The sequence below is a fragment of the Zonotrichia albicollis genome, chromosome 5, assembly GCF_047830755.1.
Source record: "Zonotrichia albicollis isolate bZonAlb1 chromosome 5, bZonAlb1.hap1, whole genome shotgun sequence".
NCBI lineage: Eukaryota > Metazoa > Chordata > Aves > Passeriformes > Passerellidae > Zonotrichia > Zonotrichia albicollis.
Window position 1 is genome coordinate 17,445,948 of NC_133823.1, and position 21,195 is coordinate 17,467,142.

Below are 21,195 nucleotides of genomic sequence, written 5' to 3' on the forward strand. Positions count from 1 at the left end.
AGTGTGTCTCATAATGAATGCTGTGGTGCACTAGCTGGGTTAAAGAGAGCTGAACTGAATGGATCCTTAGAGAGGTATAGTAAAAATGCTATGAAATGTTTTTCTTCTTTTGTGTAAGCCACTACTGTAGGCAGAAAGAGGTTATTTCATGTACTTATCTGATGGGTTATTTTACCTATGTGAAACTGGATTTGTCTGAAATTACACAGTAAGGGAAATTTTCTATCACTGCCAACTATTGACAATTTAGAGATGTTAAGAAGATAAGGTTTTGGATATTTTTAGAACATAATGGATTGGTGACAGCCAGCATGGTTTCACTAAGGGCAAATTGTGCCTGACAAATCTGGTGGCCTTCTGTGACAGTGTTGCAGTTGGTGTAGGGAACAACAAGTGACAAAATCTACCTGGGCTTATGCAAAACATCTCACACTGTCCCACATGGCATCCTTGTCTCTCAGCTGGAGACACATGGATGTGATGGATGGACCCCTCAGTGGATGAGGAGCTGTCTGGGTGGCCACACTCAGAGCTGTGGTCAGTGGCTCAGTGTCCAGGTGGAGCTCAGTGAGAGTGGTGACCTCAGGGGTGGGAGTTGGTACCAGCCCTGTTTAACATCGCTGTCGGTGACAGGGACAGTGGGATTGGGAGCACCCTCAGCAGGTTTGGTGATGACACCAAGCTGTGGGGTGTGGCTGCCACCCTGGAGGGAGGGATGGCATCCAGAGGGACCTGGACAGGCTGGAGAGGGGAGCCCACAGGAACCTCAGGAAGTTCAACAAGGCCAAGTGCAAGGTGCTGTGTGTGGGTCAGGGCAATCCCAAGCACAAACACAGGCTGGGCAGAGCATGGACTGGGAGCAGCCCTGCCCAGAAGGACTTGGGGGTGCTGGTGGGTGAGAGGCTGGGCATGACCCAGCCATGGGAACTCACAGACCAGAGAGCCAAACATGTCCTGGATCATGTCCTCATCCAAAGCAGCGTGGGCAGCAGGGGAGGGAGGGGATTCTGCCTCTCTGCTGTGCTCTGGTGAGACCCCACCTGCAGGGCTGCACCAGCTCTGGGCTCCCAGCACAGGTAGGACATGGACCTCTTGGAGCATGTCCAGAGGAGGGCCACAAAGATGATCAGAGGGCTGGAGCACCTCTGCCGTGAAGACAGGTTGAGAGTTGGGACTGTTCAGCCTGGAGAAGGGAGCACTCTTGGGACACCTTACAGCTCATTCCAGTACCTGAAGGGGGCTTAGAAAAAAGAGGAAGGGTGACTTTTTACACAGACAGATAGTGACAGGGCAAGACAGAATGGTTTTAAACTAAAAGAGAAGAGATTTAAACCAGATAATGGGAAGAAATTCTTTCAGAGGGTAGTGAGGCATTGAAGCAGATGGCCCCGAGAAGCTGTGGATGTCCTATCCCTGGAAGTGTTGAGGACCAGGTTGGATAGGGCTTTGAGCAACCTGGTCTACTGGAAGATGTCTCTCGCCATGGCAAGGCGGTTGGAACAAGGTGATATTTAAGCTCCCTTCCAACCCAAATCATCCTATGGTTCTGTGATTACATCATTCAACTGCAAACACTATTTTGTTAAAACAGCTTCTCTTTCACGTTAATCAGTTGTGAGGAATCCTTATGGAGGCCACATTTCCTTTACAACTACGTATACCTCTTTTCTGGGAGTCCCTTTCCTCTCTCTGACAAGATTTTCTTGCTGTAAATACATTTGATGTTGACAGATGGAGATTAGAGATCAGAATTTATATGTACCAATTCCGTACCAACAAGGCCAAAACATTCTCGGGTCATTGGTTTAACAGAAAAAAAAAAAGAGATAGTCCCTATTCCAAGAGAATTCTTTTGCTATTTCTAAGATTGCCAAAGCCTTATAAAAAACCAACTAGCTGTGGAATGATTCACTCAGAGTATTTATAATATCATAGTTAGTAATTTATAACTATCATAGTTAGTAAGATCTTTGAAGAAAGCATTTTAAGGTAAATTTCTCTGTTATGAATGAAGTCTGACTCACTGAGTATTGTCCTATGGTGCAAAGTTCATACAGGTTTTTTTCCTGACTGAATTCTACAGCAGGGAGTCAGTATCTTTCTGGAATAATATTGCTTCATCCTGTCATAGGAGTCCATTTCTTTATTTTGTTCAACACATTAAACCAAACAAGTAAAGACTAGGGATTGATTATAGTTATGTTATAATTTTTTTGGTCCAGCCACGAGGAAAGGCTTAATTACAGAAAATTACTTTTGGGATAAAAAAAAATCTGACTACTTTGTGATATTTCATTCCTAAAACAGGCGCTCTCATATATAGATATTAAAGTAAAAAGAATGTTTTCTCTTTCCCTTCAAGATAATCATGGTCTCAGTAATCTCATCATAAAACTAAAAAGTCAACTCAATTTAAGAGTAATTAGGATTTCTTTCTTTGTCATCAGGATAAAATTTGCCCTTTGTATTAGTCTGCTGACTTCTCCTTTGCAGACTGTTTATTGACCTGAGGGGCAGTGTCACTGATTAATACAACAGTAGCTGATCATCACTTGCCAATGTATGCAATTTCCCCTGCTCTAGTTGTAACTTCAGCCCTTATAGCTTTCAACAGTAAGGATGCTAATTTATGGAACTCACTTATGAAAATTTAATATAAAGAATTTTTATTGTTGTTAAATAATGTAATGAAAAAAGATGAGTGTTGGCTAAGTACAATCCATCTGGGGTTTGTGTGTTCTTTTATGAAAAAACAAGCAGTGCTTATTTCAGATGGCAGACATTCATTAGAAATCTGATTTGTGGCATTCACTAATTGAAAGCTAGACAAGAAAGACCTGAACTCAAAGATAAATATATTTTATTATTTTCTTCACAAAAGGTACAATATAAAAAAATATACAGAAACACAATTTGAGACCCTATAATATACCCAAGCTATTAAAGCAAACACCTCATATGCCAAAGTATTAGGATTCTTATCCTAAACATAACAACTGTAAGCAAAGTATCTATAGTTTTACTTTCTTTTCCTAGAAGTATTTTTCAGAAATACAGGAAATAAGCTCCTGTACAATGCATATTAAAATCTTCCTGAGACTACCACTTCTAAGGCTGCTGTCTCCTGGTATATTATCCAAGGGAATACATCCTCATATGAATTTCATTTTATATATGAAATTTCTAATACTCTGGGAAATCATGCTAGGTGATATTAGATTAAGAAAACATAAGTGTATAATTGGAAACTTAGTAAAGACTAAGCCTGTATGTATTAGTAGTTGTCAAAGGTACTTGCCACCTACAAGTCAGTTGTAACTCAGATTATCAGGCACAATGATCAGGTTTTGGTGATCACATGTCAGGCCTGAGGCTAGAAATGGACTTCACATCTTTCAGAGAGCTGGTCATCAGTAAAATAGCTAAGGCACAAGGCAGAGATCCTCAAACAACTGATTATGTCTACATGGCACATCAAATGCAGTACAGGCATACTGGCTTGGCTTGCATAGCAATGAATGTCAGCTGAGCAGCACACACTTTCAGAAGGGCTAATTAGCACTTGTGCAATTTTCCTGCTTGTAATTTCTGAGCAAACTCCCTTAGTGTTTCCTCAGGACCTTTGTGTCTCACTTCACTGCACAAACTGAGGTCTTTTGAAGTGACCCTTGCGTTCCCATGGAGCCATTTCTCCTTTCCCATCAGTTCATTTGCACCGGTTATGCCACAGAGGACCTTGACTGTACAGACCTGTGGCTTTTTATATGGTTGTAGCTAAAAGCATGGCATAAGGGGCCCTGATTTCCCTGGGGTTGCTCAGAGTCAGTGAGACCTGATGTGCTGGGTGAACACAGGGCCTCTCCAGAGCCCTGGAATGCAGGCTGGGAGGTCCAAGGACAAGTTTGACTTGGGCATCTTATTCTAGACTCTGCTGCCTGTAACCAGAGGTGGAGCCTGTGCATGAAAAGAGCTTAATGAAGAGATTCTCATGTCTTGTTGCCTGCAATAGCTGTGTCTGCCCAGAGAACCTGAGGGGATACAAGATCAGTAAAAAAGATGCTAAAGGCTTCTGTAGGAGCAGAAGTGTTATGAGAATTGCTGGAGATAGGGGAGCTAGTGTTTGCTAAAAATAGGATGTTTCTGAGATTAGGGATTTAATAGATTTTTTAAATGTGTTTAAAAGTCCATTGCATCTACAACAAAAGAAAAGTTCATTACATTTCCATTTTGATTTTCTGATCTTGGGGAAGATTTTAGATGCAGACTGAGAAACACAAGATTTGTTATTTCACATAGAATGTCCTGCTGTTTGGTAGTTCTGCATTGAAAGATCCACACTATTTAGTAGCTTTCATTTTCATTAGTATTTGCAGGATTTTTTAAAATTTTAAGCCGATATGTATAAAAAGGTGTTCTTACTATCTTCTAAATGAATTTTGCAGTATTTTTGAAGAATGTGATTAACAGCTCCAAAGTTCTAATTGTTTTATTTGGAAGGTGTGGTAAACAGCTGTAAAATGCTGCATCTTCTCCTTAGCTTTACTGATGAGAAAAATCTTCCACTTAACCCTTGCAATGCAGTATTGAGAGTGCAGAACAGTGATTTCCTGTTACTAGAAATTAATGGGAAATCCTTTGTTGTTTTCTTCCTGCTTTATAAAACAGCACTACATCTTTTACACCTTGTTATCGTAACTGTGCATTATTACTCAGATAAATAAAATTTGTCAAGGATAATTCCATGTCGTGAGAAGATGAAGATCTTTTTAAGCACTCAGTCTGTTACTTCTCACATTGTATCCTCACTACTATAAATTTTTTTTAGGATATTAACTCACCACTATAGTTAACTTTTATTCCATTTGCCTGTTTGTTTAAATGGCCTTATGGCAAAGAGGCAGCATTTTAGTATCTCATAATTTTTGCTTTCAGTAAGGAAATGGAAGCATTTGAAAGGCAGAAAGAAAAAGTTTGTGATCTATGTTGACTGCATTCATTTTATAAAGAACAACAGTAGAGATGAAAAATTGATCAGCAGCTGGTTCTTACTCATAACCTGTTGATAAAGTCCATGCCTTATTTTGCCACGCTGGACTTTATTTCTTTCATTTGTCCTGTGTTGCCAGAAGGCAGCATGAGATGTACAATAGATGCAGGTCTGGATTGTAAAAGCTGCATTCTCAGTCCAGGTGCTACTGAAATCAATAGGAGTGAGTGATTTTTAGGAGACTTGAATGAAGAACAATTACCTGCTGCAGCTAAATTACATTTTGTGTTGAATCATCTCTAGGCTGGAAGCTGGTAAGCACAAAAGTGAGGAGATGTAGAAATTAAGAAGCTGACATACTGACAGATGTGGCATATCAAAGCACTGAGTTAACCTGTGTTTTGGTAAATTAGATCTGCACTTTTATAAACTGTCAGAACTGAAAAAGGCATCTGAAGGTGTATAAATTCAAAAGCATCATGAAGGGCTTCATCCTTTCCATCCTCAAAAGAAAGATAGAGCTATAGCACCTTGTTTTGTGTCTGTACTCCTTTATGTTGCTTTATATTTTAAGAGTCTGGGCTGGGCTGCAAACTGGGACAGTTCTGTGGCAGGTGCTGCAATCCAGCTGAGACCTGACAAGGACCAAGGGAGCCATGCTGGGTCACGTAGTAAATATTGCATTGGGAACACATTTTACCTTCCTTGTGTATCAGCAAACACAAAATAATTAAGCAGTAGAAAACATGAGGGAATTCAGAAAGTCTTCAGGTTCCTGTCAGAATAATTGCTCTCTACAGTGTGCTTCCATTAACACCTCTGAAAGTGTAAAATCCTTTGGGGTGGTAAAACCATGTTCTTGAGCTGCAGCATTGTCTGGTTGTCGGGCTGCAGCAGGTACACCGATGAGAGCATGTTTTGTTTGGTTTTATTCTCTATGTCTGTTGTCACAATGATGTATTTCAGAAAGTTGCTGTGCTTGGAAGAATTACATTATAGGCATCTAAGACTACCAAATGTCTCTGGACACAAACATCTTAAAAATGTGCACCATTTTTGGGGTGTTTTTGTAATTCATGTCTTTTCCCGTCATTTTTTATTAGTATTTTATCACCAGACAGTCAGAAACAATATTCATTTTCAAATGTCCTGCAGCAGTGTTGTCTTGTTGTTAACTCTCGTCATATTTCACTCATTGGTTTTGAAAATGGAAAATGATGAATGGCTGCAATGTTTCGTTTATAACATCTCATTCTGGAGTTTTCTGTAAAAGTAGTACATTTTCCTTACTTACCATTGGGTTGTTGAAAGGCCTTGGGTTTTTTCTTAATATAGGAAAAATTTTATTAGACTTACAATCACAAAAATGAGTCCTCAAAAAAATTATGGAAAGAATATTTTAAGAATACTAAGTTTCCATTTTGGTTCAATCCTAATTTATTTAGTGCTAGTTTGGAATAATCAAAGCTAAATTATTTTGAACTTTCTCATACTTATGTACCTTAAAAAAGGAGTGATCATGATATAAATGGACTAAAATTGTACAGCCAATCAGATTTTTTTAAAATAATTTTTTTCCTTTTTGGGAAGTAGACTCAAGCATGAAGGCATGCACTTCTTGTGAGTGTGTTTAATATCATCAGGAAATTCAAATCCAGATGTTTGCTTAAAGGTTAAGACATATTTGAAACAACAAAGGAGGCCTTTTCTTTCTGCTGCATATATTTAAAAGGGGCTACTTTTGAAAGAAATTTCAGAACCCCATTTGCATCCTAATGGCAGCCCATTTCCTGAGTCCACAGTTAGGCAGACTATAGAGTGGCATTAGGGATTTCTGGGGCAGAGAAATTGTTGGTTCTAGCTGAGCTACCGAAAAATAAAAGGGAAAAAGATGAATGGATTTTTTGCTTCAGCAGCCACCAGCTGGCAGATCGGCTCCTTGGAGCTCTGCCAAGCAGCAGTTTACAGCAGCCCTGCAGCTGCTCTAGGCTGGGCTGGAGCACCACTGGCACCAAGCCACCTTCAGCTCTGGACAAGGACTCAGCCTTGGAATTGGCCAGCAGATGCGCTGGGATTGTGGCTCTGCTCGCTCATGTCTGATGCTCAGGGAATGCGCTTGGTACCTCAAAGTTCAGTGCTGGGAAATTTGCCTTAATCACCTACAGGAAGATAAGGAGAAATAGGTTAAAAGTAAATGTTTAACTTGGTCCAAAGTTAGTTTGGTTTGGGAGTTTTCTCACATGGCTTTACTTTTGTGCGTCTCATTCTGGGACATTTTTCTTTATCTTGCCCAGTTCATGAAGATCTGTAAAATAACTGTAAAATGGACCAGCAAGAAAATTCGGTTGCACTGCATTCTTTCAAAGTAAATTACCTGAATTCATCAAAAGAAAAATTAATTAATTTCAATCCTGTGTGTTGCAATTTTTATAAAAATGTTATAATCTTACCAAAAAATAACTTGCATGAAAATCAAACCAGCCCTGAACTTTTTATTGACAGGGAGAATAACTTTATATTGGAGGGAGAATAACATTATTGGGATGATGATTTCTTGTTGATTTTGACTCCCGTCTGACAACTGTTCTCTCTTTTCCTGATTGGAAGCTGTTCTTCAGTAATTTGTCATAGATAGCAACAATAGTATTGGGTTTTGGAGGTGTTTCATTAAAGTCTCTGCTCGTTTGATGTGTAACTGTCGCAGACATTTCTTCATAGAAATCCTTTCTTTGGGATTTCTCCTTCTTCTGGGAAGCAAAGGGCCCCAGAAGAAGAATGTAAACAATTGTTATCAGCTGTTGTGAAATGTAGCAGGTGTCCCTGTGATTGGCTCATCTTCCTTGTGTACCATTAAAGGCCAATCACAGGAGCAGCTCAGGGACAGATTCCCTGGGCAAAGAACTTCGTTATTCATTCTTGCTATTCTATTCTTGGCATAGCTGCTCTCTGCAACCTCTCGTCTTATTCTTTTTAGTATAGTTATAATGTATGATATATCTTATATCAATAAATCAGCCTTCTGATCAAGAAACAAGATTCTCGTCCTTCTCTCACCACAGTGACCGTCTAAGGTCGCTGTAATATCTGGTGACCCCTCGTGTCAGGGCAAAAATTAATTTGATAAAGACCAGAGGAGCAAAATTGCTGCACTGGGTAAAATCCTGTATGTGTAGCATGTGATGGTTGCTTTGAAGTGACCACAGAAGTGGATTCAAGCCAGGAGCTGAAGAACTGAAGATCCTGATTTGGACAGAGTTCACAGCCAAGGCTGACCACAAAGAGAACCTTCTTCTGGAACACCTTCAGGAAGATGTTCGCAGAGCTGGCCAGAGCAAGCTGGACATTTTCACAAGGTAATTTTGTCTTTTCCCTTCCTGATGACCCAGCCCTTCGTAGTTGTTGGCGGTTGGTATGGCGAACACATGCCTTGGAAGAAGAGGTTCAGTTCTCCCCTTCAGAGGAGAAACTTATTGCCCTCTGGCAAAAATGGTGTAGAGAAGATGGGATTTTTCTGTCAGCAACAGATCTCTATGAGTTCTTTCGATGGGCAAAGCTTTTTCGGTTCTTTACTGATGTCCTGTACGCCTTGGATGTTTTTGTCTGGGAGTGCATGAACTCCATTTTTCAGTTTGTCTGGGGCCAGGAACGTGTTTTGCCTTTTATCTACCCAGCATTTCTAAAGCTCTTCCCAGTTTTGAAACGGAGAGCAGCTATTTTTCAATGGATTTCTAACTGTTATGGACAGGCTCCGTTTCCACCGTCCCCGGTGGGAGAAGACCCGACGGGGGATGAGTGGGGGCTTCCCAGCCCCCTGTCCTCAGCGGGAGAAGACCCGGCGGGGGATGAGTGGGGGCTGCCCGGCCCCCCCTGCTTCGCGGCGGGGGGGGGCGAAACTGCGCCGAGCGAAGAAGTTTTTTTTACTCTTTCCCCGGAGCCTGCGCAGACGGAACCTTCCCCCCCCCCTCCTTCTCTCCCTCCGGGGGGATGGGAAACTGCGCTGAGCGAAGAAGTTTTTTTTACTCTTTCTCCGGAGCCTGCGCAGACGGAACCTTCTCCCCCCCCTCCTTCTCTCTCTCCGGGGGGATGGGAATGGGCGGTCCCGCTCGAACCAGTGCCGTTGGTGCCGCCCCTGCCAGTGCTGCGTCCGCCTTCAAGACCCGCCTCACCGGAGCGGCCGCCACTCCAGGCAATCCCGTCTCCGCCTCTCCAGGCAGTCCCGCCCACGGCTTCACAGGCCTCCCCGCCCCTGCCAGTGCCTGCGTCTGAGAATGCAGAAGAGACACTTCCTGTGGCTGCTGAGTTGCTAAGCGACGACGACGCGTCTCCAGCTTCCGGCTCAGCGGGGGAGTTGTTCTCTCCGGCCCCTCCGGCCCCTCTGCCGCTTCCATCGGCTTCCTCGCCACCTCAAGCCGAGACGGTCCCTGTTCAGGATGGTGCTGGAGACGGCGCCGAACCTGCGGGACCCTCGGAACAACCCGCGGCCGCTCCTACATCCAGCGGGATTCCCTCCCCGGTTCCGGCTTCCCCCCCGCTGCCTGCACAGGCTGCCCCAGCAGTCCTGCCGTTGTCGGAGGCTGTGTCCTCCGTGTCGGCGTCAGAGACTGCCCTGGAACCGGCGGCTTGTTCGAGCTCGGACCATCCCGGACCGGTTGCTGTAGCAGCGGCCCCGGCGGCTGGCCTCCCCTTCCGTGGAGCGGGGGCTGCCCGCCAGCTGACTGGGGGGACAGCCCGTCTCCCTGCTTTTAAGATCAGCATTCTCGGCGGGTTCGGGGGTGGTTTTTCGGGGATTGTCCCATGGAGGCTGCCATCTCTGCCGCCTCTCTTGCGCCCTAGTGGCGGGGGGCAGGTGCATCCCGAGAGCTCTGCCTCTGATCTCCAGCCCGGAGGGGGTGGGGATGAAACCATGGGGCAGATGAGAGACAAACCTGCTGCGTTTGCAGTGCAGAGGGAGAGGGCACAGATGGAGGAGACCATAGCTGGTTTGCTGTGGGGAACAAACATGTCCAGACCCCAGGTGAGATTTCTGGGGAAGGCTTCTATTTCCCTGCTGCTGGCATGCCTCAGTGGTTATGGGGAAAGGAAGCGTGTCCCCACTCGTGCTGCCATTGTACTGGCAGCAGGGTGCAGGCCTGTGGGAATGCAGGGCCTGCCTCATGGGTTTGGCCTGGGCCGTTGGGCTCAGGAAGTTTTTGGGCCAGGGCCAGCATTTGGCCTCTTGGTGTTTCTGGGGGTTGAGGTTTCTCCTACCGGTCCTGGTCCCCCTTTGTGGGCCAGTTTTGGGGTTCCTGGTCCATCATGGGCCAGGGCCCCCAGGGCCTTTCCTTCTCTGGCACTGCTCTGTTTTGCTGCTGCTCTTTTCTTTTTCGATCACAAAAAAAAAAAAAAAAAAAAAAAAAAAAAAAAAAAAAAAAAAAAAAATTAAATAAAAAAGATTGAAAACAGTGGGCAGCAGCTCTGAAGCACTGAAGCATTGAAGGGCCAGAAAAGGACATTCTAAAGTTGTTCAAATTGTTTGAAATTGTTTGAAATAGTTGTAAGATTGTCAATATGTTTTTGATAACTGTTGATGGGACTTTTGCAGCAAGTCTGTTTTCAGGACCGAAAAGGATTCTCAGATATCCAAGAGAAACAACTTCAGCTCTTGGACTGTTCCTGAAACCCAGCTGCTTGGACTTGAATTCTCTTTGCATTGTTTTTTGCATTTTTTTAGATTGTAGGATTGTTTTAGTGATTTATTAGTATTGTATATTTTACAGTTGAAGAAATCTCCTGTTCATTTCACATCAGCATTTTTCTTTTAATTTATACAATTTAGAAGGGTGAGATGTCGCAGACATTTCTTCATAGAAATCCTTTCTTTGGGATTTCTCCTTCTTCTGGGAAGCAAAGGGCCCCAGAAGAAGAATGTAAACAATTGTTATCAGCTGTTGTGAAATGTAGCAGGTGTCCCTGTGATTGGCTCATCTTCCTTGTGTACCATTAAAGGCCAATCACAGGAGCAGCTCAGGGACAGATTCCCTGGGCAAAGAACTTCGTTATTCATTCTTGCTATTCTATTCTTGGCATAGCTGCTCTCTGCAACCTCTCGTCTTATTCTTTTTAGTATAGTTATAATGTATGATATATCTTATATCAATAAATCAGCCTTCTGATCAAGAAACAAGATTCTCGTCCTTCTCTCACCACAGTGACCGTCTAAGGTCGCTGTAATATGTAACTATGCATCTGATAGAATGAGTCTGTCTTTCCCTGTTAACCATCTTATTATTTTATTGCTGGGGACAGGACCAAACCAATTTCTTAAAATTATGGTGGCATATTCTGAATTTCTGTTGGTGTTTTAATGTAGGTAGATTAGTTCCTAATTTGTCACCACCTGGTATTTGTTTAATTATTCAATAGGAGGGGAATTTCAGCAAGTTAGAATTTCAGAGAACTAAGACCTTCCCGAACCACATGTGTATTATTAAACATTTATTGATACATACACACACATTGTCTCCCCCATCAGCCACAAACCAGAGGCCAATATACACAGACCTACAAACCAAGCATTTATTTTCTAAATTGCAAATATTTCAAGTGAACTATAACCTTGATAAGGAAAAGGAAAGAAACACCCTATTGCTAGATAGTCATAACAGCTTTTCATCAAGTTAAAAAGCAATAGGTGACAATAGGTGACAATAATCAACTGAATTTAGGTATTATTTTGCATTAAAAATCATGAAAATATTGTGGACAACTAGATGAAGATGAATCAACAATTTCATGTTGTTGCCAAATAAAATCACTAGCCTCCTATTGGAGTAATTAATAAGAAGCAGAAGTCCCTCATAGGACAATAATAGTGTTTGTTCTGCTTCATAATGGTGGGGGGTTACCTTGAGTACTGTACTCCTGAGCCTTCTACTTCCAGAAAAAAATGGTGGAATTACTGAAGGGGATCTGTAGAGAAGTGTGAATGACTCGGAGTCTAGCAGATGAGTCCTATGAGAAAAAAGCAATGTGGTATTTTTTTATTCTAGAGCAGAGAGGATTGAAGTGTTGCTTGACAGCATTCTTTGAAGACATAAACAGGTATTCAAGATCAAACAGCAATTCTTTATTCATTTTCATGAGAGAGAGAGAATGAAGTTTTTGAAGCCAGAAAGATATAGTTTAGACATTAGGAAGACCTTTCTAAAAGTAACAGTAATATAGTGAAAAAATCTTACAGGAGAAGGCTGTACAGGTTACATTGATGAAGGTCCTTAAACAGATGATTAAGGACCATAAATATCCAGAGGGATAAACTGGGGTTAACCAGAAGCTCAAGATAGACTGGAGACCCCACAATGAAATGCCTCTAAGGTTCTGTATCAATCTTTAGGTTTTCAAAGGTACCAGGTGACATATGGTAACTCCTGAATCATTCCCTTACAATAAATGCTTGGATTTTTGACAGGGCATTAAATTTTACTCTCATCCCAGTAGGAAGATTATATTTACTGGCATGAAAATAAATAATTTATAGATGGATGGATGGATGGATGGATAGATAGATAGATAGATAGATAGATAGATAGATAGATAGATACATAGATACATAGATACATAGATACATAGATGAAAAATTTTTGAACTTACAGACTCCTAAGAATGATATCCTAGGAATTAAATGGAATTTCATTTCAGCACCTATGTGCTGCAGATATAAAAGATGAAGTCATGTTTTCTAGAAGTGTTCTACTCCCATTTATAAATCTGTGTGCAATCAGCACTGAATAAAGTGGGAAAAAATTATGTTCCAGTCCTAATAATTTTTTTTTAAAATATCATCTCTGATGCCTAAAATGCACTGCAGTCCTTATATCCAAACCTGCATATTGCTCTGCATGGAATCATGACCATGAGCCTGCAGTAAACAAAGGGTTTAAGCTATGAATACTGACAGTATCATTCTTCTCTGCTGCTTAAAATAGAAATGTATGTGAAGGGATACAATTAATTCTGAAACAATAGATCTGAGTTTCCTATGGAATCATGGAAACACCATGAAAGATTTTTAGCCAAATATTGTAGGAAGACTTGGTAGTATTTTTTATTCTCTCAGCTTTGTTCTGCAACATCAGAACCCATATGTCAATGTAAATGTCAAGAAGCTGCTCCTGTGTCCTTTCAGAGTTCTGTTGCAGAAAATCTGTAAGGAGTCAAATTGGACATGTGTTTCAAATTAACCAGTTGCTTTAACCATTCCCTGGGAAAGGGTACCATCATCTCCTCCCCAGTCAGGTGTTCTAGGGACAATACAAAGCATCACACCAGGCACACACTGAAAGTCTGCAGTGATCTGATTTCCCATGCACAGATAAATTACCATAATTTCAGCAAAATCAGGTGCATGCATGCTTGCACAACATCAGAAGTTGATAACATGCTGGAATCTTTCTTCCATTGTATTTTTTTCCAGACAACTGAAATAAAATTTTTGCTCTCCTGTAGCATGCATTTGACTTGTAAATGCTCAACAAAAAACCTGGATTCAAGGGATGGTGAAAATTGAACATGTTCTCAGCTTAACCGAGGCACAAAGATATTTAGAAAATATGTTCTTTATATTTTGTAAGGATTTGAGAGTATTAAGTGTTGAACTCTATGTGATCAAAATTCTCTTTGTTTCATTATGTGAAATGCTTTTGAAAATCTGCTTACAATTCATGAAAACTTCTTATCCATTTATTATGTTCTGAAAAAGAAATCCTCATTTGATTTAAACTATTTTTTAAGGAAAATGGCCAAATCATTTCCTGTAGAAAACATTTTTCAATCCTAGTGCTATTAAATGTGAATGAAGTTTTGGAAGTTTTACCATCAGTTGGAGTTCTCTTTCATTTTAATCTGCCAGACCCATGTGCTGTTCATGAGTAGTGAGGAGTGGTTTATGTACTCCACACCATTTCTCTGCTGTGTTCCATTACTAATTGCCACAGACATCTTTTCATTAAAATCCTTTCATTAGGATTTTTCCTGCTGAAGCTGAGAAGTTTCAGCAACAAAGTGTAAACACTGGTTATCTGCTACTGTGGAATGCAACAGGTGGATCCATGATTGGTCTCGTGTGGATGTTTGGATTTACTGACCACTCACAGCAGAGCTGGGTCTCGCTCTCTGCTGAGACACAGATCTTTGTTAACATTCTTTTCTATTCTATTCTTAGCTTAGCCTTCTGAGAAACCTTTTCCTTTCTTTTTAGTATAGTTATAATGTATATATATCATAAAATAGTAAATCAAGCCTTCTGATCATGGAGTCAACATTCTCGTCTCTCTCTCATCCTGCAAACCCCTGTGACCGCGGTCACAGCTAATACTTTTTGTTTTGTCTTCTTTTGTTTCCCCAGACTACATATCCAGTCAGAACGGTGAGCCAAAACCTCAGCACAAGGGACAGAAAGTCAGCACTTACTCCCACCGAGGACCCTTTTAGACACCCACCGGGCAACCAAGCAGCAGCGTACGAGAGCAAGAGCTGCCAGCTGTCTAATTTGTGTCTGAGCAGCCTCCTGAAGGAGAAGGAGCTCGTGGAGGCCATCAAGCACACGCGGGGCACGTACGAGGCCCTGGCCCCAGAGGCGGCCCAGAACGGTTTGGCTGTCACGGCCGCCAGCCCAGCCCAGGCCACGTCCAAGGCCGACGGCTTCCCCGCGTTCCCGGGAGCTTCCAAGGACCAAAGCGCTGTGCCTCGGCAGCACAGCACCTTCACAGGGAGGCTGGGACAGCCCCCCAGGGGACCCATCTCCCTACACATGTACAGCAGGAAGAACGTTTTCCTCCACCACAACCTGCACACGGCAGAGCTACAGACTTCAGGTCAACAAGATGGCTAACACGGTGCTTATTTTCTTGCCATGGAAGGAGAGTTGATTAAAGAGGGATGTAAGCTCACCTAGAGCTCTGTCTTCAGTTCTCATCTGCTGCTACTTTCATGTGAAAAAAAAAAAACAATAAAAATTTAACTTTGTCTGTAGGTTCCATGTTTTCCCACCTTGGACTGAGGCAAAAGGATGAACGAGATTGTTAAATATCTGGGCTGATTTGTCATGCAGAAGTCACCATGAGTTAATAAATGGGACCATTTGGCTGGCACTGCTAGTCCAATATTGGCTAAATATATTTTACCCCTCTATAAGTCACTATGATTCCCTGAAGTTCTAGAAGATGATCTTAAATAAAACCTGTATGTTTAATAATATTACTGTTAAAGTAGATGTGAGGAATAAATAGATAAGTAATTAGTAAACCCTCTTGAATTCCATGGAGATTAGGGAAATAAGGAGTCAGAAATCTTTAAGGACCCTCTTTTTACACATTTTTTTAAATACAGTGAAATTTGGTAACTTACAGAGTGTTACCACTTCCTGCTGTATGTGTTTCATGAGTGCCTCATGCTACAAGTGGAGGAAGTAATTGATTTTCCTCTAACAGGTTCATAGAGAGTTGCCAGGTATTTGAGTCAGTAAATTGGGTCCCAGACTGAGGATGTCAGCTTGTTTCTTCAACCTCCCCTTCCCTCTTCACACTTCTATTTAGCTACATTTCTCTGAGTGTTTCGGTTCTATGAGGGCATGTCAAGTGGTGGTGATCTTTGTGCTTTACAGGCACTGTAGCACTCATGATGCAATGTGACATTCTGCTGTGTAATTCATCCTATAATTTCATTCCACTTCCCAAACCAAAAATGTGTGAAAGCCTAAAGTAAGAGAAATCATCTTATTACCCAGGCTGAACAAGGTGCATCAGTCATAATTTCTGTGGGCTGTATCATCTGCACTTCAGGACGTGTTGGTTTACACCAGCTCACTGGGTTTGTTAGTCTTGACATGTAACAGACAAGTGAGATTAATTTATGGCCTGGTCTCTGGGAGTATGAAATCATCTGACCACGCCACAGAACCTGGCGACCTGTCGGTTGCAAAATATCTGGTTTTCCCCTCTCAGAGGCTTGGGAACCTCAGTCACTTACTCCAAACATGTGGCATATGTGAAACATGACACTTGGTTTACAACCTCTCTGGTCCAGGGTAATCTGTTTGAGTTACAATGGCACGTGCAGTGAGTAGTTTAAAAATAATTTGGCACATTTAAGTATGATTGAGGCAGACCTGAAACAAGTCACTTCTCTCTTTAACCAGTGATTAACAAGGAAGGACAAGGCTGCAGCACATTCTCAAACACAAAAACAAGCCGTTGTGACTTAACAGATAGCATATAATGAAAAATAAAGCTTCTGTAGCCACTAAAAATCTGCAACTTTTAAAAGTTAAGTCACATAGAGTATACGAAATAAAGACAAAATTTTACCTAGTGTTAAATATATCTGCTTCGCTACTCAATATTTGGTTATTACAAGGAAATTTTTTTAACACATCTTGCCTAAACTAAAAAATAGACCATTATCTTGGCAGATATTCTGTAAAGTAACTTCAGCAGCCTGAAATTTCAGGCTTCTGTTTATTGAGGATTTTATTTTTATTAGAGTGGAATTTATTACATTATCAGATATTGAAGAGAGCAGGTTTTGTCTAAATATTCTGTAGTGATAATTTTGGGTATCCAGAGAGGGATACATAAGAACCAAGACAAACATTTGCCAAAATTCTTCATGTTCATGTGTGCATTGCTACTGCCAAAACAGAATGTGCAAAAATTACAAACACAGCTTTGCCGAATTAACTGTGAGCATTCAAGACTCCCAGTCCTGCATTGAAACTCATAATTTAAAGTCTACCAAGCAAGTTTAAAATAGTAATAAGATAATTTCATTACTCAGAATCACTTCTTAGCAATATCTTAAAGTCATGGTAGATTGAAAGGACAATTAATTCTTGCTATCAATTCATTTCAGTATTGCTCATCTCAAGAGCTCGTGTATGCAATTCAATTTCCGATCTGTAAATAAATAAACAGACACTGTAATCAAGGAATTTTTTTCCAGGATACAAATGTACTGTACTACATTAAAAAAATCAAAACAAAACAAACCAACACCCTCTTCAGTTTTAGGTTATGTACTGTATCTGTAGTTGTTTTTTTCCTGGGAAAATGGACTTTTGGATTACACTTTATTAAAAAAAAATCCATCTATAAACTTCAAAAATAGCATTTCAAATGCTACTATTTTCTTGGAGAATCTTTTATAGAGCTGAAACTTTAAAAAACTGGAAAAAAACAGTTCAATAAATATGAGGGATATTTTTAAAATGTCATCTTGAAGCTGTTTTGTATCAGTATTTTCAGCAATGTTACGTTATTTGTAATACTGAGTGTAAATCTCACCCAGAGAAGGGTATTAGCCACATGTTAATGTACAGTACAGCAGTAACTGTAAAAGAGGTCCTTGCTTTGGTCCTCTCATGTATATAGGAAATCATAAAGCAACAGCATGTGGACATTCTTGCAGTGAATTGATTCCTTTGTACTAAAAATCTCTAGTTTTTTAAGAGTTCCATGTACAAAATTATTTATACATTTCTCCAAGGCTGTACATATCCAGAGACATGACACCGGGGGAAAAGGCATTTATTATTTTTTTCCATGGATGTATCTTTCTTCCCTTCTTTTTTCTCTCTTTATGTACAACAAAGCATAACTGCAAATTTTCTGTTTAAAATGACTTGTTAGTTCCATGTCTTTCAGCGTGATAGAGGGCATTTTAAGGAGGAGAAAATCCCCGAAGAAAAACTGTTCCCACTTGAAGCAGTGTCCGTCCCACTTTTTTAGAGCAATCACTTGGCAAAAGAAACCTTAGATCCGTACCCTAATATTTTTTTAATAATTTACCAGAGCCACACCTGAAATGTGCTTATCATGATCTCTGGCCTTACCCTGACTAGGACACCTTCATATGACACAATAACATGGTAGGGGCAGCCCTGGTGATAACATCTTGAGATGGAAGGAAAACATTTGTCCAATACTGTTTTTACGTTTGGCCTTCAGAGCAATGGAAAGAGTTTTTTTAATAACTTGTGCATGTAGGTGAAGATCAAGATGTGTGCTTGTGCATACTGGAAGAAGAAACCTTGCTACAAATCTTCCCTCTGTTTAGTCTATTTAGTAGCATATGAAAGCATCCAGCAACAGAAAACTCCTGCCACCTTTCCAGGCATGCCAGCGCTCTCTATGAAAATGAACAGCCAGAATAGATGCCTTTACTTCAGTCCAGACTTACTGGTTTTTTTTCCACACACCTCCACAGAAATGTTAGAAGAGCTTTCCTTATGTGTCTTTTTTCCTGGAAATTGTGAAAGGGTGTTTATCCAGACTATGACGCTCAAATGATGTGTCAATAAATATTTGAAAGCTTACCAAAATGTTAATACTTGTCCTACAGGGTCATTCCAGTCATTACAGGTTCATTACCAATAAAAATTGGTGGTTTTCCCTTTCCAAAGAGCCAGTTTGGAAGTAATGATTTCTGTCTGTGCTGTTTCACTTTATACTGTTAAATACACAGTACACTTTTCAGACTAATAAAAATAAGGTGTTTACAAATCAGTAGTGTGCTTTACATGCCCTAAGAGTTGTGCCATATCTTCACTGGTTTGATTGGTATGACGCTGTCTTTGATTAGGTTCTACTGAGTTAAGCCACCTGATGATTGGGATTGTGGCCTTTAATCCAGTTAGTCTCAGTTTATGCACAGGAGTTCTCTAAATCTGGAAATCTTTCCTGGGTCAAAAAAGACAAGAAAACCATCTAAAAAAAACATCAGATCATGATCTATGGTGAATGCACTTCTTTTTCCCCTTCACATTCAAAAGCAAAAAAACCCTGCAAACCCCTTTGTACATCTGCATGGTTCACAAATGAACTAGAGTAACATCTAACAAAAAGCAAATTCTTTAAATAGATATCTGGAGAAAAATGTACAGGCGAGTCTTCTCACAAATATTTGTAAAGGTGATAAGTTTGTCAATATTGGGAACTTCTCCATCTGAGTGCAGTAATGAAATGTGTTCCATGGCCTCTACCACTCTCACCCCAATGAGTTTTTTTGGAGGGAGAATTTGCTGTTTGAAACTTGCTCTAGAGAAAGCAGGCACTACAGTGTGAGAAATACATTGAAAGTATCCAGGAAGGTGTTCTCCCAGCTGGGAATGACACTCAGCATCCTTTCCAGGGTGTATCTTAGTGCTCTTCAGCCAGCAAGAAGTTGACAGAGATTCCTCAGGAGAGCAGCCTCAAATCATGCAGACCATGACTGTCTTTAAACAGACTTTACTTTAACATGTCCCATATAAGACACTTCTAAAATAATACAGAAATTTCAGCAGCTGCAGAACACACCTTGCTGGGTTGTTGGGGTTTTTTTTTGAGATAAAAATGCCATGTGCTGGTTTTAACCTTGTAAACTCTGTTTGGAACTTGCGTGCTCACTGGTGATCTGCCCAGGAGGTGAGAGTTCATCCACTGTAACAGATCTGATCCTAACTCCTCACAGAATAAAGACATTGGATATCCTCCCAGGGGAGCTTGAGATTTGCAATATATTTTCAGTCTAGAAAAATCTGGATTTAATTATCTTCTTTTTCAAGGATCTTCAGTTGTTGCAAAGTCAGTAAAAAAGAAACTTACTTTTTGAAGTATTTTGGAAAGATTTTGTGGTTAATTTTTATTTTAAAATACACTTAAAATTTATCTCCCTATATCTAAAGACAAGAAAATAAAAAAGGAAAAGAAAAAAAGAAAAAGCTTTTATCAGGATATGTTTCCCATAAATCTGTGATTGTCACTAGCCACAGCTGTCACTTGCATTCTGTACAGCTGTGAAATATTTTTGGATTTGTTGGTTTTGTTGCCTTCATTACCTGGAAATCATTACCTCTAGTTCTGGGTGTTTTTTGCCATCAATCCAATACTTGAAACACACAGGGAGGGCTGTTGAGGATTTCTGCAGAGGTAATCCTGCTACTCTGAAATCAGTGCAAAAAGAAAATACCTGGAGGTCGCTGTGTGTTTCCTGGGGATGGAAAACCTATCCTGAGTGATCCTAACAATGAAGGATTTGTGAGAATCTGATGGAGGTGGCAAATATCAGATCTGTTTCTACATCAAGGTAGAGGTTGTAGAACAGAAAATACTCCACTGAGAAGATTTTTCTAGTGGGCAAATACTGTCTCCTTATATTCTGTATCCTGACCCTTTCTGTCTCTCTGGATTTCAGGAACATTTCCCTTAGGTGTGGAGTTGTGATGACTCTGTAAGACAGGATGCACCACAGTGTTTTTCCTGCTATGGGAAGGCTCCACTGGATTTTTTTTTTTAGAATTTAAAATATCTCATCATTAAAATATTTTAACATTTTCCCCTAGAACTGCTGTTCTGCTGGGGTAGTAGAAAGCAGTGCATTCACAGAAAATGTCCCTTTCACGTCTGGGTAGGCTGTGTTAGGTGAGTTGAGGTCACAGCTGATTTACGTTCACCCAAAAACTGTCAGACTTACTTATGCACCTACACAGATAAATACATTGCCAGGTTTGACCCTGCTTTTTTGTCACATTGAAAAGGCCCTAATATTGTCATTTTAAAATGCATATGGGTATCAACAGTAGTAGTAGAATTTTAATTTATTTTGAATTTTCAATTTTATGTCAATGCACCTTATAGAATGGTTTTGTAATAATTACCTAGGGACTTTTATTTTTTTTCTAACCTAAACTTGATTTCAACAGGGTTCATAATACTCTACTTAAATTTAAGCATATAAGCAGTCCCATAAAACAGTCAATTCCCTCTTCTTTTAAAAGCTAACACACAAATAAATATTTTTTCTGACATAAACAATGTTCTTCATGTTTATTGTTTGAAAGGTATGATGTATAAAAATTTTACTTTTATGTAAATATAACTACTTTTCAAACACTCCACATAAGTAGAAAAGACAAGAAATGGCCTTCATACTAAAGTTGCTTGTCCAGCTATACCACTAGGCTTTGTTTGCCAAATCATTAATTTCTTTTTAAAGAAAATCTATTTGTTTTCTATGGTTTAGAGTGTGAAAAAAATAAAATGTTTTAGTACGTGCTCTACAGAATGTGTGGAGAATGATCAACATCACAAGGAGAATATAAGCAATCAAAGTCCTTAATCAGTGATTCATCTGATGTGTTTTAAGCAAGAGGATCAACAGGATATAAAAAATCTGTGTAGGAGGAGAGCAGATGT

At 40.4% G+C, this 21,195-nt stretch overlaps 1 protein-coding gene across 4 annotated transcripts in view; it reads left to right on the forward strand.

Annotated features, from left to right (window-relative positions):
- Positions 1–15,050, forward strand: part of CCSER1 (coiled-coil serine rich protein 1) — a 609,788-nt gene extending 594,738 nt beyond the window's left edge. For 2 of the 4 annotated variants that reach the window (XM_074540916.1, XM_074540917.1), the window contains one exon: positions 14,370–15,050. In XM_074540916.1, coding sequence (XP_074397017.1) covers positions 14,370–14,855 — 486 coding nt within the window. In that variant the 3' untranslated portion in view covers positions 14,856–15,050. The remainder of the gene's footprint in view (positions 1–14,369) is intronic. The other 2 variants (XM_074540919.1, XM_074540920.1) reach the window with 2 other exon arrangements.
- The last annotated feature ends 6,145 nt before the right edge of the window (positions 15,051–21,195 follow it).